This window comes from Urocitellus parryii, chromosome 9 (genome assembly GCF_045843805.1).
Source record: "Urocitellus parryii isolate mUroPar1 chromosome 9, mUroPar1.hap1, whole genome shotgun sequence".
NCBI classification, from domain to species: domain Eukaryota; kingdom Metazoa; phylum Chordata; class Mammalia; order Rodentia; family Sciuridae; genus Urocitellus; species Urocitellus parryii.
The window spans coordinates 2,220,988-2,238,016 of record NC_135539.1 but is presented as its reverse complement, the minus strand read 5'-3'; the positions used below and the strand labels follow the sequence as shown (position 1 = coordinate 2,238,016).

Below are 17,029 nucleotides of genomic sequence, written 5' to 3'. Positions count from 1 at the left end.
CCCAGCTATGATATGCTTTTTAAAGCAAATTGAAGGACAGTGCTATTCAGATGGGTATTTCTGCTTCCTCAGGTTACTTACAGGATATGGAGAGCTTAGTTCTTGAAACTACCATATAGGCCAAAAACTACAGACAAGAACAAGTCCAGCCCAAATCTCATAGGTTCATATCATAATGCCAAAGAGAAGAAAAGCTTTAACACACAGGCTCTGGCTGGGATCAAACACCAGGCTCACGCCTGCCAGGTAAGCACTCTATCACAAGCAGGCCCAGCCCAGCTGGGAAGGGAGAAAAGAGCTGTGCTCCCGGGGACATGCGAGTACAGCACAGTGCTCCCTGGGCCCAGGTCTGGGGGTGGAGCAAGACTAGGGCCGAGGAAGCAGCTTCCAGAGGACAAACCCACACTCCCTTCAACAGACTGTCAGCAGCCTTTTGCTTAAAGTTTAACAGTTGACAGTTATTGATACCAAGGGGAGATTCGTAAACTTCTGAGATCAAATTAATGGGTAGGCAGTTTAGAATACTCATAAAAATGTGAAGCCTCTTATCTTCGTTTTCATGTAAACAGGACCACCAAGATTCCTCTCAGCCTAAGGCATTTTATAACATAACTACTTAAGGTTTTAATGTGTACTTTCTGAATAATCCACAGGATTAGCCTATCTATCTCTCAATGAAGGGGAGAAGGGGAGGCGTGGTCCTGAATGCAAGCTGCTCTCAGGCAGCTGAAGCAAGCACAGGGCAAAGCTCGGTGTCAGCTAGTCTGGATGGCCCAGATTCCACGGGCTGCAGATTTTAAACACACAAACTTCAGTTTTTATTTGCAAGTAAAAAATATACTTTTCTAGTTTGGAAAATACGTACCAGTGACTTTTAAAGAGAGAAGTGTTTAGTCTAATTTAAAAGCAAAGGGCTGTGTGGAAGCAGCAAGGAAATTGGAAATGAAATCGAGGAAGGTTGATTGAATTTGGCTTCCAATAATGTAATGACATTTGTGGATTTGTAGTTGCATCATTTAAACTCTTACGTGGAATCAGATTCAGCATTGCACTGGAGAAAGAATCCTACGCTTTTTTGGTGTGGTCTGTCTGGATAAAAGCGTGGCATCACCATAATCTTCCATGGCAGATTTCGCACAAAACACGGAGGGCTAAGGACCGACTCACTCAGTCTGCTGAAGCGCTCGACAGTGAACTGAAAGGTTGCCTCGGAGCGCCAACTGGTGTCTGCAAGAAAACACGCCATCAATCACGGAGCCCGTGCATTAACTGCAAGCACTAGCACGCACTTGGCACGGACTGCTCTATGCAATCTCCATCTATCGACTAAACCCGAGAGCAAGGTTTCCATTTATCAGACAGCTAGGCGACCCTCTGTTGAGTGAATCCTTGCTACCTCAGAGGGCTAACCACACTCGCCTTCCCTCTTACTCAACAGTTCAGTGTGGCACATCGTGGTCTCCTACATCTTCATTCCGAAGCATCCCGGTCACTGAACGGGTGTGGAAAGACCTCGGAGGGAAGGGGCAAGACAACTACATAACTGACCAAGGACGGGGCTTATGGAGAGACGTGGGCCTCAGGTGGAGGGTGGGACGTGGCTGGACACTGGCAAGTAAGGACCCCAGAGGGGTTGCTAGCGCCCTGCTGCGCAGCCCTGCTCGAGGCAAAGCGCGTACAGTCGGCCCGACACTGCTGGGTTACCTCAGTGTCTGTGAAATGCTACCCTGGATCCCTATGGGAATAACTGTTAGGATAAGAAAGTGGTGCTCTCCCTTCAACATGAAGGGAGGCCATCATTAAATGTTAACAAGACTGACAACTCATTTAAGGACTTAAAATTCTGTTGAACATTCCACCTTTCACTGATCATGTGCAGGCCACTGCAGGCCACAGGCCCACTGGCTGAGAAGAGTCTGGCAGTGTGTGTCTCACTGTTGGCTTCTCACACTACTCTGCGACTGCCGTCCCATGGCCACTGCCAAGTCTGTTGCTGACCAACACTCAGGAATAGAGTAACTGCTGCAAAGGCCGAATGGCTACAGATGGCTCTGAATGCTGTCATTTTCTGTGCCTCTCATTGTAGAGAGCAAACAGGTGGCCAACTGACAAGAACTGAGGGCCCAAACAGGCCAGGCCGGAAGGCTCTTCCTGGCTCAGAACCAAATGCAACACCCCTGATCCCCAGGGGCACAAGGCACAAATAAGACTGTGGGCTTGGTGGGAAAGCATGTTACTAAGGCCCCACTGTCACCTGATCACCTCAGACCTCTGAAGGCCTTCGTGATGGGACCCCGTGACCCATCAATCTTCAAACTGTACTCACGCAACTGAGTTCTCAGGATCGGTCACATCTCTGTTCACAGAAATTGCTGAAAGTTTGCAACTAACTGCATTTGTTCTTAAGAAAACATGTCCATCAGCCCTCACGAGAGCGTATTCTTTACCAAAGAAATAAAAGCCCAAAGTCTTGGTGACAGTTAGTCAGTACGTTTACCTTCTTCCCAGGTTCTGTGGCACTGCTCTGCATGTCCCTGCTCCAGGGCTTAGAGCAGGGGTACACTTCAGAAGAGCAGATCAAAGAGGGGGTTTCATCTAAGAGATGAATGACTGATTCCAGCCTGCACAAGCGGGGTGCTCCCCCGCCTCCTTTAGGAATAAGTCAGCGAAAAGGAAGAAGCTGGCTGGAGACGCTGATATCTTAAGTTGCAGAAGCCAATACAATCAGAATGTCAGCAGGCCTGCTCTACAGACCCCTGGACCAACTGCCCCAAGAATCTGGAAACGACCACAGGACTTCTGGCCTCTCTGCTGGAAGGCTGTGCTGCTCTTCTAACTCATCTATTTTGTATAATTCAGCCTTGTAGGATTATATTCAATGTACACACAATTTACACATGGTATAAATGCTTTTAAAAATTCTCCCACCCACACACTGAATTCCTGAATCATTTTATAATATTAAATAAACAGGTGAAACTCAGCATGATGCCAAGTCTACTAGATGCCGGGTGCTCCTCTGTGTCCCTCAGCCCAGCATTGCCAGGCAAAGGTGCTGTGACACGCTAGATTTAACCCTCACACTAAAGGCACACTTCTAGAATAAATGTACGCTCACAAAACAGGCCAATGAGAAAGTTTAGCATGAAACCATGTGAATAAAAATGCTCAGAGCTGGGGATACATTTTAGTGGCAGAGCACTTGCTTAGCTTAGGAGTGGTCCTGGGTTCAACCTCTAGTGCTAAAAAGAAAGAAAGAAAAAAATCACCTCCCAGCTCTAAACTCTGTGGTAACAGAATTAAAATTTATATTAAATGCCAAACAAAAGAACTATGAAAATGAGACCCAGTCTTAAAACTCATCTGTACTGAAACAGACGGCCAATCATTCCAGGAAGAATTGTGCGATGACTGACAGACACCTCTGCCTACCACAACGCTCCCTACAGGGCATGGGAGCCAACGTCATGAGAGTTTAAAAGGTGAACACACTGGGGACCACGAAGGACACCCCATACTCTGGGACTTAGTACTTCACTGGAACGAGACTGTCATCTGCAGGACACCAATGACAGGTGCCCCACCCTGTGCTCCTTTTCCTGTTGACAGAATGACAGACACCTGCTAACAGCTGTCATCGCACAATCCTGGCCAGACTCCTGAAGGACCCACTCCCCTCAGCCCTGCTGCCAGACAGTCCAAAGGCCCCACACTGCTCTCATCTTCTCCCAGCAGAGGCTGTGGGCCCAGCCTGGGCTCCACTGTGGGAAGCAGCACACAGAAGACGGGGCACTGCAGAGATGCCCGAGCCAGACAGCTTCCCCCAAGTGGGCTCCCACAGTAATTGGGTCCAACCTCAATTCTTCACTTTAATACACGTTTTTATAAGTCTAGCTGAGCACCAAAAAATTACTTTTGTTTGTGAACCAAGGATTAATGTAGATTCCCTCTAGTCCTAGCAGGCTGCATTGGCTCTCAAACACCTCCTGGTCATCTGAGGAAAACTGCTGCAAGGGGTGCTAAGGAGTGGAGCAGATGTGACTAGAAGTCAATTCTGATCATTGCTAGGTGCTCTGTGAACAGGATGTAAGTGACCTTTTTCTTCCTCAACTCTGCTTGTCCCCCAGCTACCTGGGCCATCAGCAATCTCCCCAACCCCATACTGAGGACTGGACGCAGGGCTGTTTGCCCCTGACCTGCATCCCCAGCCCCAGCCATTCATCCATCCATCCTCCACTCTCCCTCTGGGGGGTGTGGTAGTACTAGGGATCGAGCTCAGGGTTCCATGCATGCCGGGCAAGCACTTCTACCACAGAGAAACACCCCCAGCCCTTTAAAAAAAATATATTATTGTGAGACAGGTCTTGCTAGGTCGGCCTTGTGATCCTCCTGCCTGGCTGAGATAACAGGTGTGTAAAACCACACCTGGCTAGCTACTGAACTTCTTATATAAAAAAATGCCCCTTAACAAGAGGGACCCTCTGCACTTCAGTCAAATCACTGAAAAGGTGGCTGCAAAAAAAAAAAAAATTTTTTTTACAAATCCCTCTAGGGGCTGGGGATGTAGCTCAGCAGTAGGGCATTTGCCTAGTAAGCACAAGGTCCGTCTTAATCCCAAGCACCACAGAAGACAATAACCAAAACCCCTCTGGTCCAGTGTTTCCTAGAGTGTGGTTCCTAGTTTCACGTTTAAAGGAGTTTTGGGGAGAGTTTCTGAAGTCTAGAGAGTCTAGGGGATCATTAACAGAACACTCTCGTAAGGGCAGCGGTAGGGCACGGACACCTGAGTCGAGCTGCTGCAGAGACCCAAGTTCCTCTCCCAGGTTCTGAACACTCTCCACATCACACCTACACCCTACAGAAGGGTGTTTCACAACACACATCGTGGCTAGAAAAATGTCGCCTCAACCAAGAGCTCTGCCGCCTAGGGCCAGAGCCCTCTCCCTCCCACACCTTGGCCTTTGGTGGACAGATCTTTCATCCCTGGGCCTTGAGAACGCAACTGAAGTTCCAAACCAAGAAGATGTCACTGAAGACCACTCTACTTGTCCCCAACAGGAGCTTTTCCCCTTTCAGGCCCTATAATTTACATTATTTACTAGTACGAATTCAGCAAAATCTGCCTTGAAAGTCAGGAGATTGTGCTACTCTAAGCACGGATCGCAGTGATCCTCCACAGGGCGCGCTAGGCCCAGAGATGTCGGGCAATGCCTAGACACTGTTGGTCATGGTGGCTGGAGGCAGGGAGATAGTGGCACCCTGCAGTGCACAGGATGCCCTTCTACCTGTGGCCTCCCAAACCCTCCCCCTAAAGGGGGAAGTGCTGTCACAAACTGTCCTGATGGGGCGGGGCCAGTTATGGCTCCACAAGTGACCCAGACTGCTCCCAAATGCACACCTGGCACCTCTGACCTGGCCACCTTCCCAAACACGCTCTCTGAATCACTCCTGGCATCTCTGGTGTCTGAGGTAAAACCACCAAAAGCCCAACAACCGAAGAGACCACACCCACACCGGCGCCCCTGTCTAGGTGGAAAGCGCACTCCACGGAACAAAGCAGCGGGTTCAGACCACGCCTCTTTACCTTCCTCAGATATTGCCTCAGCCAGCTGCCAGGGGGAAACCGCACTGTGAGAGAACTCTCAACTGCGGCTGCAGTTTCACATGGAGGCTGAACTTTTGGCAGGAGGTCTGAACGGCAGTCCTTCTGGTGGTGCAGCCCGTGCCTGATGGTTTCTTTCAACTGCCCCGTTACTCCCCTGGGAAGGACACAACCCTCATGAGGATTGATGGACACGCTTGTACAGAACATGGTTTCATATTACACTGCACGACTCCAGGGGCTGCATAAAGCACTGACTGGCTGCTTTCCTTCTCAGGATTTTGACCTCGCACATGTATAGGTCACACAATCTGATAAATTATAAGGATGAAACAGTCCCGAAAGAAAAAGTGACTCCCTAGACACAACTGTCCATGCATGGACACATGCATATGCCTTTCTGCGCAGGGCAGCAGGCGGCCCAGTGCCTGGCTCTGACCTCACACCTCACAGGAGTGGGGAGGGCCCTGCCACAAACCCTAACAGTCACACTGCAGTGAGGATGCGGGAGGCCTATCCCAGTGGCTGGAAATGCCCTGCTACAGATGAAAAGGAGAGGAGAGGAGAGCGACTCGCCCTGAACACGGAGCGCTGGAGAACTGCAGGCACGGAGGCGCCCACGCACACGCCTCCGCAGCTGGGCCTCCTGCCTGGGCTGGGGAGACCCGACTCACCTTGAGGTTTCGTAGGCAATCTTGAAATTCAAAACAAATACAGGATTCTACATTTCCCTCAGAACTAACCTCCTGAAAACTAGCTCCTCTTAAGAAACTCACAAGTGCTCAAGGAAAAAACATGGAGTCTGTTTGACAATGTCCACCGCTGCAAGTAAGCAAGGCACGTGCACTTACCATCCTCCATGTCCTCCTCGGCATTGCTGTGCCCGTCACTCAGGGCCACATTCCCATTGATGACAGGGTTTTGAGTAATTCTTGGCGGATCATCCGTATCTCCAGCTTTAACAAAAACAAGAAGTCCATGGGTTTTACCTTCACAGATTACATTAAACAAATACATTTATACTTTTGGTAACACCTAATAACTAAGTCTTAATGTACCATAATTAAAATCCATTCAGATTTAAATGACAATTATAAGTAACATGAATTTTGTTTTCAGATGCTAAGTAAAATTTAAACATGACACCCTGCAAAATAACCTGCTCCATTTACAATTATATTTATGCAATGACTTCATATGCACAAAATGTCAGTGTAAATTTATTTAACTCATTCTATAACGGCTAATAGGGTTCGATTTAAGAATCTGCGTGTAAGGTGGGAAGTCATGTGCAACAGGTTTCACACTAATAAAACTTCATCCTGCACACAGAAGCAGAGTGCAGCTCGGACTCTGAACCTGTGGACACATGCCAGTCCTGCGTCACCACACTGTCAGCCTCAAAGGGCCACTGGACAATCTCTGTATAATTATGTAGAGTCTGGAAAGTACTCAGATGCTGACAAAGTGTATTTGTTACTCTAAATTCTGGCTAAAACCTGACTTTAAAAACAAATGAAATTTTAGTAATGATTGGCAGACACGGTGAGCACACTCCACAGTTACGGCGCTCACTGTAAAACACTGGTCTCTCACTGACACAGGTCTGTGACTTAAAGCCAGAATAAACCACAGCAAAGGTCAGGCCTTTAGGAAACTAGACTTCCTATTTTAATTCACGGGTTGTTCCAGAACAACTCTCTGGAACGAATGCTGACCCCACGCTGCCCACGGTACACTTTCCCCAACAGGAGCGACAGTCAACACCAGCAGGAAGTGGACTCTCACACCAACCAGGCTAGGCTGTGCCTTCGCCCGGGAACAGCAGGCAGGCAGGCAGGCAGGCAGGCAGGCAGGCAGGTAGGCAGGCAGGCGCGCTCCGCTTCAGCACCTCGGACAGTGCCCCTCCGGAGCCCCTCCAGCTCCCCTCAGGTTCTCAAATACTCCACTATGGAGTTACATCACGAAACCACTCTATAATGATCTCAAGACTCTCAGAATACCAGGAAACTGGCTTTTCTACCCACATTTACACAGATGTTTAACTATTTCCACCCCTGCCCATCTTGAAAGTTTTGTTAAATACTGTGCATAAATTTGAATGTGTTAAAAAGCTATTTCTAAAAACAAGACACACTTTTAAACTGGTCCTTGACCTCTATGCCTTGACAGAAATGCTGGGGGGGGGGGATGACATTCCAGCTGATGGGGGGTGGGCCTCTAGGGAAAAAAGGCAGTCAAGTGGGCCAAAAGACAGATTATCTTTGCTGTCTGAACTCTCCAGACAGAACACACTGGCCAAAAAGGGTGGGGGAGGCAGGGGGAAGGGGGAAGGGTTTTAGCTCAATGGCAGTGCTCCCCTAGAATATGCAGAATCACACACACAAAACAACATACTCCAGATGTCTACTATCCCTATCTGTCCTCAAACTACACTGAATTACTTAAAAATATATATGGGGGAAATCCCTATGAGTGGCCAATTAAATCAGATACAACACATTCCATCAATGGCATGTTTTACAGCAAGTTTGGTGGGGTTTTGTGTGTCTGTGTCTGTGTGTGATTGACTTTAATTTATTTTGAGACAGTCTCACTAAGTTGTCTGGGATGGCTTTGAACTTGTGATCCTCCTGAGGCTCCATAATTTCAGGCATGTGCCACCATGCCCTGTGCAGCATTTTTTAAAAGATTTTTCATGTATCTATGTGGCAAATTCTCTTAAGTTTGGTTTAAAAAAATTAATAGCCCAAGCAGTCTGTATCACATGCAACCTTTGTTATAAAAGAAAGAGCTGTGTTGGAACAGAAAAATCTCCCTTTACAAAATTCAAAACTGCTAATGGCCAAGTGCCTATAATCCTAATGACTTGGGAGGCTGAGGCAGATCGCAAGTTTGAGGCCAGTCATGGCAACTTTCTGAGACTGTTTCAAAATAAAATAATAAGTGCTGGGGATGTAGCTCAGTCGTAGAGCGTCCTGAGTTAAATTCCTAATATTGCAAACGGGAAAAAAAAAGTGTGTAAGGAGCTATGAACAAGAATCTCTTAACCAGAGACTCTTAGGAGGGTCTAGGGCAGCAAAGCCCTCTCCACTGCACACTCGCTATAGTGGACACACCATAACTCTCGAAGAACTTCACCTGAAGTACACCTGGTATATACAGATTCTCAGTTCAACCAAAAGCAACTACTTTAAGACATGGTTCACTGCATACATGAAGAAACAGACAGATTATCAATCACCAAAACAGAAGAACTAGAAAATGTGTAAGTGTCAGTGGTCTAAACTGAGGCAAGATATGGAATTCTACATCAGCAATTCCCACCCCTCCAGGCACAGTGTATGTAGAGGCTGGTGGCTGCACAACAGACAAAGGCCACTGGTTGGTCCACCAGGTTCCTGAGAAACAGGACCTGGCCCAGGAAACTCCCAACCAACTGCCAAAACAACTCATGTCTGTCACCAGGGGACAGAATATCCAGTATTTTTTAAAAAGTTCTGCGGGAGGATTAAAACTGTAATTAAGCACAGTGAATCCCTGAGCCAGGAATAAATAATGAAAGCACCTGATAGTTGCCAAAAAACAAACAAATACATGAAAATTGTGCCAGGGGCTTCTAGAAATAGCCTCCACGACAAGGCTGTCCTCATTAACTGTCAAATACTAGGCGAAGAAGTGGCGTGTACACACACTTATACCTAAATGAAAGTGACTGCACTCCTGTGTTTCACATCCCACTTAGCTGGGATTCTGAAAGACATTAATACTGATCTGGCCAAACATGAACCAAAGTACTCAATTTTTTTTTTGGGGGGGGGTACTGGGGATCGAACTCAGGGGTACTCAACCACCGAGCCACATTCCACATCCCCTGCCCATTTTTCTATTTTATTTAGAGACAGGGTCTCACTGAGTTGCTTGGCACCTTGCTTTTGCTGAGGCTTGCCTCAAACTTGCAATCCTCCTGCCTCAGCCTCCCAAGCTGCTGGGATTACAGGCATGTGACATGCCCAGCTACAACACTCATTTCTTGACTTAATTATCACAAGTAGTTAAAAAAAAAAATGAGACATTTGGCAAAGAGTAATGAAATGTAAAAATATCTGTTGGACAGTAAAACAATTACCATTCCAAAATACGCATCATACTCAGAAATATAACAGGGCAATTTTCACCACTCTAAGTATCAGAGGCACAACTTTATGTGTTTATTAAAAGGCACAAATACCTATTTTTAGAAACATGGCAGGCTGTTTTGGCTATTGTGCAGTCAGTCAGCGGCTCCTCCTCTTCCTGAGGATGCCCGAGCTTAAATTCCGCCTTTACCCGGGGCTTCCATTTGTGATGTCATAACAGAACTACATCCAGCAAAGAACTCTTGCCAATTGCTATGGAAATTGGGTGGCATTAATTTAGCATCTGAATCTCACCCCCCGGACAGGATCAACAAGTCAGAGTCCGACTCGTTGGCCTGGACACTTTCTGTCACTTCCCCCAAATTCATAAAGCTCCTATAAAAGGCCCATCAAGCACCACCTGGAACCCCCCGCCTGTGAGGTGAGAGTCCACAGATCAGCCAGGGGTGCCTTGCCTAGAGAGCCAGGGCTACCCCGGATCCACAGAGGGCTCCACTCAGACCCCCAGGTTCTTCCCACAAGCAGTGACAACATCTGCAGAGACCAGAGCAGGTGGCGAATCAGACTCCCCAGACTGGACAGGTCAATGGAGCCTTGAAAGTATCCCCTGCCCCTTGCCCTCAGTTCATCTCCAGGTCAAAACCCCTCTGGGCTTCCTTCCGTGTGGCTCCCCTCTTCCCAGCTCCCAGCCCCCACTGAACTCTTTGAAGAACATTATCTAATACAGGCTACCAAAACTGCTGAGAAAACCAGTATCTTCCTGCCTGTAAAGTTCAAATCAATTCTACTTCCTGACCAGCAACCCCAAATACATTTTCAAAAGAATAACTGAAAGATGCCAACGTGGGTTCTGGAAACCTGCAATCACCTTCTGGCCCAAGCCTGTGGTTCCCAGCCATGTCTCATGGCTCTGAGTGGAGCCTGTGGGCGGGGGAGGGGAGGTTCCTTCCACAGAGTGACTGCATAGAATCCCAGCAGCCTGCCCGGTGTTCTGTTTCCTTCCCTTTCCTCTTCTTTTGAAGCATCCTACAAAAGTCTTATCTTTAGAACCAGAAGCATCCCTACAACTCTGTCCATTCGGACAAGGCAGTACAGTCCAGGGACAGAAAGGAGACCCTGGGGGAGAGCTGCGAGATCCTAAGGACGCGCTGGGTTTGCAATGAACAACCCAGGTGCTGTAATCTGTTAACAGTGGGGAAGACGAGGCTCAAGACAGGGAACTCTATACCAACTCTGCGACTTTTCCGCAAATCTAAAAGTACTCCAAAATTAAGAGCTCATTTTAAAAGCAACCTGGAAGTCCTCAAGCCCGAGAAGCCAGGAAAATAAAAGATAAAACAAAATTTCAGCATCACACACTCCCAGAGCATGCCTTTTGAAAAGAATCAAAGGCATAAAAGAGTCTGGGAGCTGGAACACAAAGTCTCCCACACAGACACGGATGCCAGTGTCTAGAAGAGAACAGGACCTGCTGTGGAGAGTGTGCGTCGTCCACCCTGGGCGCGGTGGACAAGGTATCCGGCAAAGGGCGAGGCAAACTTTCTTCCCTCCCTGGTGGGTTCGAGGGCCACGATGACACACAATACACAACACGAATGCCTCAACTGGCCTAGTGCAGCGGCACACACTGAATCCCAGCAACTCAGGAGGCTGGGGCAGGAGGATTGCCAACTTCAAGGGAGGGAGGCTCAGCAACTGAAGCAGCCTTGTCCCAAAATAAAAATTTCAAGGCTGGGGTTGTAGCTGAGCAATAGAGCTCCCTTGGTCTCAATCCTCAGAACCAAAAGAAAAATAACTACTACTGCTGCTGCTTCTCCTCACAGCGTGGAGCTCAGTGGAAGAGTGCTGGCTGGGCTCCATCCCCAGCACGGCAGAGAAACAAAAGAGAACCGCCTCCTGCGGCCAGACCCCTATTACAGGTGGAGCCCTTTGCACACATTCCCAAGGTACACAAGTGGGGCACTTCTGACTGGTTCTAGCCTACAGCCCCAGGCTTGTAGTCGTGCTCCCCTCCCTTGAGGCTGCACCAGGTGCTTCTCCACGGAGCGACATCCCCAGCCCTTTTCAAATCTTACCTTGAGACAGAGTCTGGCTAAGTTGAAGAGACTGGCCTTGAACTTGCAACTTTCCTTCCTCAGCCTCAAGTGCCTGGGATTACAGACTATAACACCACGCCAGGTCATGTATGCTTCTTAAAAATGTTTATTGCCCAAACAGACTGTATACCTGAACATTATACTGAATGATATTAAACTCAAATAATTACTTATTATTATTTATTATCACAAGTGGTTTTCATAAAATTGAGAAATTGTGTATCCTTTTCCTAGTTTCTCCTATAATACCATCTCAAAAAATCTATAGTACAAAATCATAACCAGGATGGCGATGTTGCTGAGATACACCAAAAGCTATTCAGAATCCCCCATATGTACTTGTACTCATGAGTGCTTAGCTCTGTGCAATGTCAGTGCAGATGTAGGTGTGTGGGTCAGCTGCCAGTCAAGATACCAAACAGGTCCAACACAAGGACACTAGGGATGCTCTTTTACCCACACCCCCATCTCTAGCAACCAACCTCTCTTGAACTGTGCCATTTCAAAAGTGTCATAAGTGACCTGCAGCCTGCAACAATGTGCTCCCCTTCATGGCTAAGCAGGAGTCCATGGCAGGGGTGTGCCCCTGTTTGACCACTGAGCTGCTGGCACCTGGGCTATTTCCAGTCTGGGGATATTGCAAACAGACCTCCTGTGAACCTTTCTGTACAGGACCTGGATTCATAGTAATTTTTGCTATTTGATTTTAAAAGGGTGAGGTCCTCCCTGTCCTAACATCAAGGAAGGAACCACTCCAATACGCATGCATGGTGAGCGTGCTCTGCTCAGGGAGGAAAAAGCACTTCACTACTCACACTGCACTCCTCAGCACAGCCCTGGCCAGGACAGCCACACACTGCACAGATATGCGTAATTTTTTTTTTAGTTGTTGATAGACCTTTATTGTATTTATTTATATGTGGTGCTGAGAATCGAACCCAGTGCCTCACACATGCCAGGCAAGTGCACTGCCGCTGAGCCACAGCGCCAGCCCCAGATATGCACAATTTTTAACAGCTCCAAAACACTGTCACAATTCCTTGACCCACCCCCCTGCCAGAAGACTACTTCTGACTTTTCATAACCCTACCTTTCCTGCCACTCCAATGCCACAACGGTGCCCCACCCCGTGGATCTGTCCTACAGCTAGCTCCCTGAGCTTCCTACACCTTTATCACCAGGCCCCCTTTGGGCCCCAAGAGCCAGCCATGCTCTGTCCAATGGCAACGTCAACAGCTGATATCCAAGAAGCAGAACAATCCCAAACAGCTGGGAACGCTGGGCTGCAGACCACCTTCCTGGCCAAGTTCACATGCCCTTTAAGAAAACTCTCAGTTCTTTTAGCTCCGCCACATTCTGGTGGCCCAGTTCACACACAAAATAAATATCCAAGACCTAAAACTCTTGAGCTCATGGGAGAGCAAAGACCAGCTGGAAACCGAGCATGGGGCAGGAGGAGCACCGAGGACAGCTGAGGGGCTGGGTGCTACCACCAGGCTGTGTCTCGGGGAGGAACAACAGCAGGGGGTTTCGCTGTGGGACCAGGCAATACAGGATGGGAGAAGTGGGAGAAGGGAGATCAGTAAATTCAAGGGCATTCATAGAAGCTGGGGCAGGGCCAACCTCAAGCAGGCTGAGGTGCCACACTCCCAGAGACTCCTGAGAACTGCTTTCTAGCCACTGTCAGGGAGTGGGAAGAAGAGGGCTCTGGGTCCACTGTAGTCCCTGTGGGGTTCCCTGTGCAGAGATCGGCTTCAGAATGCACGCCCCGACACAACCTAGAGGGGATGAGCAGGTAAAGCTCTTTTTTTTTTTTTTTTAAAAAGAGAGTGAGAGAGTGAGAGTGAGAGAGAGAGAGAGAGAGAGAATTTTTAATATTTATTTTTTAGTTCTCGGCGGACACAACATCTTTGTTTGTTTGGCCGCACACATGCCAGGCGAGTGCGCTACCGCTACCGCTTGAGCCACATCCCCAGCCCAACAGGTAAAGCTCTTAAAGGGACACGAGAAAGCCAGGCGCCCTGTACACTCCTGGGATTTCAGCCATGCAGGAGGATTTCAAATTAGAGACCAGCCCAGGTAGCTTAATGAGATCCTGTCACAAAATAAATTTTAATTTATTTGTGAATAAAATTTAGCAAGCGTGGCTAAAGGCCCTCTGTTCAATTAAAAAAAATGTGATAAGGTCAGGAATCACAGCTTAGAATTATCTCCTCTCCCGCCTCAAATCTAAAAATGCAACCTTCATTCCCAACTCAGCGGCTTGACACTCACCTCCCAACAACAGCGGGTGTAACACAAGGGCTGGTCAGGCAGCACTGCGCCTCCGGATGATCATGCTGCCCGTGGGCCAGGAGACCCACACATGGCCCTTCCTTCCGTTCCTGACTATATCTGTGAAGTCCCTTAGAAGCAGCCAACTCAGGAATAAGTGGAAATTTTCACCTATGCTTCAAAACTATTCATTGAAGATCATACCACATTATCATTACATGACCAAAGAGGTCACGCACTCAACCCCAACAGGTGCCCATGCTCTGTTTGCCTGCAATTATAGGAACAGGGACACTCCTCGGCCTAGTCCATTTCTTTTCCAGGCAGCGGAAGCACGAGAAGCAAAGACAAGCATTTCCAGCCACAGGTGGACCAGGCTCTAGGGTCCAGCAGGACTGAGAAAGACAAGCCCTTGTCTGACGGTGCTTACCAGAAAGTGGGCGCCTATTTCACGGGGTGTACCTGCAATGGAGGGGAAAGTGTGCAGTGTCAGGACCACAGGGTTCGGGGCCACGGTGGGCAGACGGGTACCTTGGTCACGGGGAGGAGACATCTAGATGAAGCCCACAGGACGAATAGTGGCCAGGCAGGGGGCAGAGACTCTGGAGCAAAGCACAGGAAGGGCAGGAAAGCCGGCAGTGGGAAAGAGGGGACCTGGAAGGCAGGGCCACCGCGCCTCTGCAGAAGCCCATGACTGCCACCCCACCCCGCCTGTCCACACTGCCCTGGGCAGGCAGCAGGGTCTCCTACAAAGCTCCTCTGCTCTTCTGCCAGGGCCTGGAGAGCAGTGACTACCCTGCTCGTTCCCAGCCCACCACTTGTCATCTCTATGTTGTTTAGAAATGGGCAACTCTGCACCCTATGAATTCTTCAGGCCACCTTATTAACAGTCAAAATGGCTTAATCTGCTCAACAATCCAAAGAATTACTAACAACTGTGAACCCAGTTATTGGTTTCCATGATTCTCACGAAGCTGGTAAGAAACCAGCCTCTATGTGACAGTCCCATACTGCTGAACTACACTTCCTTTGAGGGCCCCTGCAGGCCAAGGCCAGTGCCCACCCAGCTTCAAAGGTGAAAAGCCTGAAGACTGGAAGGAGACCCATTTGATTGAACCTTGACAGCTGCTCTATGTTCTGGAATAGTGCCAATTTAAATTAGGTACAGGAAAATAAAAGCCCACAGAAGGCCACATATAATCTGTGTTCCTTAAATAAATAAAAGGTTTGGGGTTTTCGGTTTGGCTTTATTATGTAAAAGATCATCTGCTCCCCAGAGATCCTCCTCACCACCAGCCATGCCCAGCCAAGCTCTGTGGTTCTGAGGTGTGACGGGCACGAGGAGGACAAACCTGTGATCTCTGCACTTGCTCACACACTGTCTCTGCCACAGAAGACACAACGTGGGGCCTGGGCAAAAGAAGCACCAGCTTGTATGGCAGAGACGGCCTCAGAGAAGCAGCAGGACAACAGGTGTGCGCCAACTGTACGAGAAATATCCACAACACCACTGGCCACCAGAGTGACCTCCAGAACCGCACCCTTGCATGGACTGGGATGACATCCGCAGTGTCAGTGCTCCTCCACCACCGTGAGGTCTCCATGTTGTCTGGATGTTCTCAGTAAGTACCTGTCACCCTTATGAAAGCAAAAGCACACATACACACAGACCGAGTCAGGCCAGGAAAGCATACCCAGACCCCAGCGGGGGCGTGGCAGCCGGTGGAAGTTGTACAAAAAGAGTAAAAGGGAGGGGACACACAGCTGAACTGGCCGTGGCCTGGAAGATGTGTTTACACCATGGCAAACGGCAGCATCTTCTCTCCGGTGCCTGTTTCCCTTAAGAAATATTCAAAAACATGGGCCAGTCTGGGGTTGGGGGTGAGCTCAGAGCTAGATAGGCTGTGATCATTAAAACTCAGAGCTAGATAGGCTGTGATCAACAAAACCTGGGTGGCACACACCTGTAATCCTAATGGCCTGGGAGACTGAGGCAGGAGGATCACAAGTTTGAGGCCAGCCTCAGCAACTTGATAAGGTCCTAAGAAACATAGCAAGATACCATGTTTCAAAATAAAAAGAGCTGGGGATGTGGCTCAGTAGTTGAGTGCCCCTGAATTCAGTCCCTCCCTGGTACCAAAAAAAAAAAAAAAAAAGAAAAACACACAACCAATTCCAAATAGGTTATTTCATTTGAATAAAACCAAACAGGAACCTAAAACAGATATTCTTTTTTTATACTAGCCCTACCCTTACCCACCTGAGACACAGACCAACCACAAAGCATGACTTACTCTCCTTCAGAAAGGATCTACGCATACTCCCTGGAATCAAAATAGTTTTTGAACTGAAAAATAGTTTTTACTATTGAAATAGTCAAAAAAACTGAAATAGTTTTTGACTGAAAAATAGTTTTCCAGGGAATAGCAAAGAAAATCTAGCTTTATCATTTAAAGAAAAAAAAAAACACAGCATGTGGTTCCATCCATGAACCAGTGAAGGCCTCAACATGGGTGCGTGCTAGCCACGCAGCACAGGACACAGCCACCCCAGAGAAGAGCCCTGCAGAAGACTGCTGCTCAGGAAGGCCGGAAGGCTTGCCCTGGCAGGCACGCTCCCAGTGAGTCCACACAGTCCATCCACTCCAGAGCTACACATGGAAACACAAATCTAGCCTAAAATCTGGGGCTTGGGGTGGTAGCACACACTTATGATCCCAACCAGTGAGGTGGCCGGGGCAGAAGGAGCAGAGTGAAACCAGCCTCGGCAACTCACATTGGGCGGGACTGGAGAGGCAGCTCAGTGGCAAAGCAGCCTGAGGTACAATCCCCAGCAATCCCTGGGTCAATCGCGGTATTGCAGAACAACAAAGAAAAGCTCCAATTTCTAACCTCACTTTCACGGACGTTGAAAGAAAC

General features: G+C 48.4%; 1 protein-coding gene across 2 annotated transcripts in view; it reads right to left on the bottom strand.

Moving 5' to 3' along the window:
- Positions 1 to 17,029, bottom strand: part of Usp7 (ubiquitin specific peptidase 7) — a 56,324-nt gene that overhangs the window by 23,682 nt on the left and 15,613 nt on the right. The window contains exons 1-3 of one of the 2 annotated variants that reach the window (XM_026385290.2): positions 6,454 to 6,543; positions 5,585 to 5,759; positions 1,029 to 1,227 (exon numbers count right to left, since the gene is read on the bottom strand). In XM_026385290.2, the coding sequence (XP_026241075.1) occupies positions 1,029 to 1,114 (86 nt within the window). In that variant the 5' untranslated portion in view covers positions 1,115 to 1,227; positions 5,585 to 5,759; positions 6,454 to 6,543. Of the gene's footprint in view, positions 1 to 1,028; positions 1,228 to 5,584; positions 5,760 to 6,453; positions 6,559 to 17,029 lie in introns of those variants that run through there. The other variant, XM_026385289.2, reaches the window with a different exon arrangement.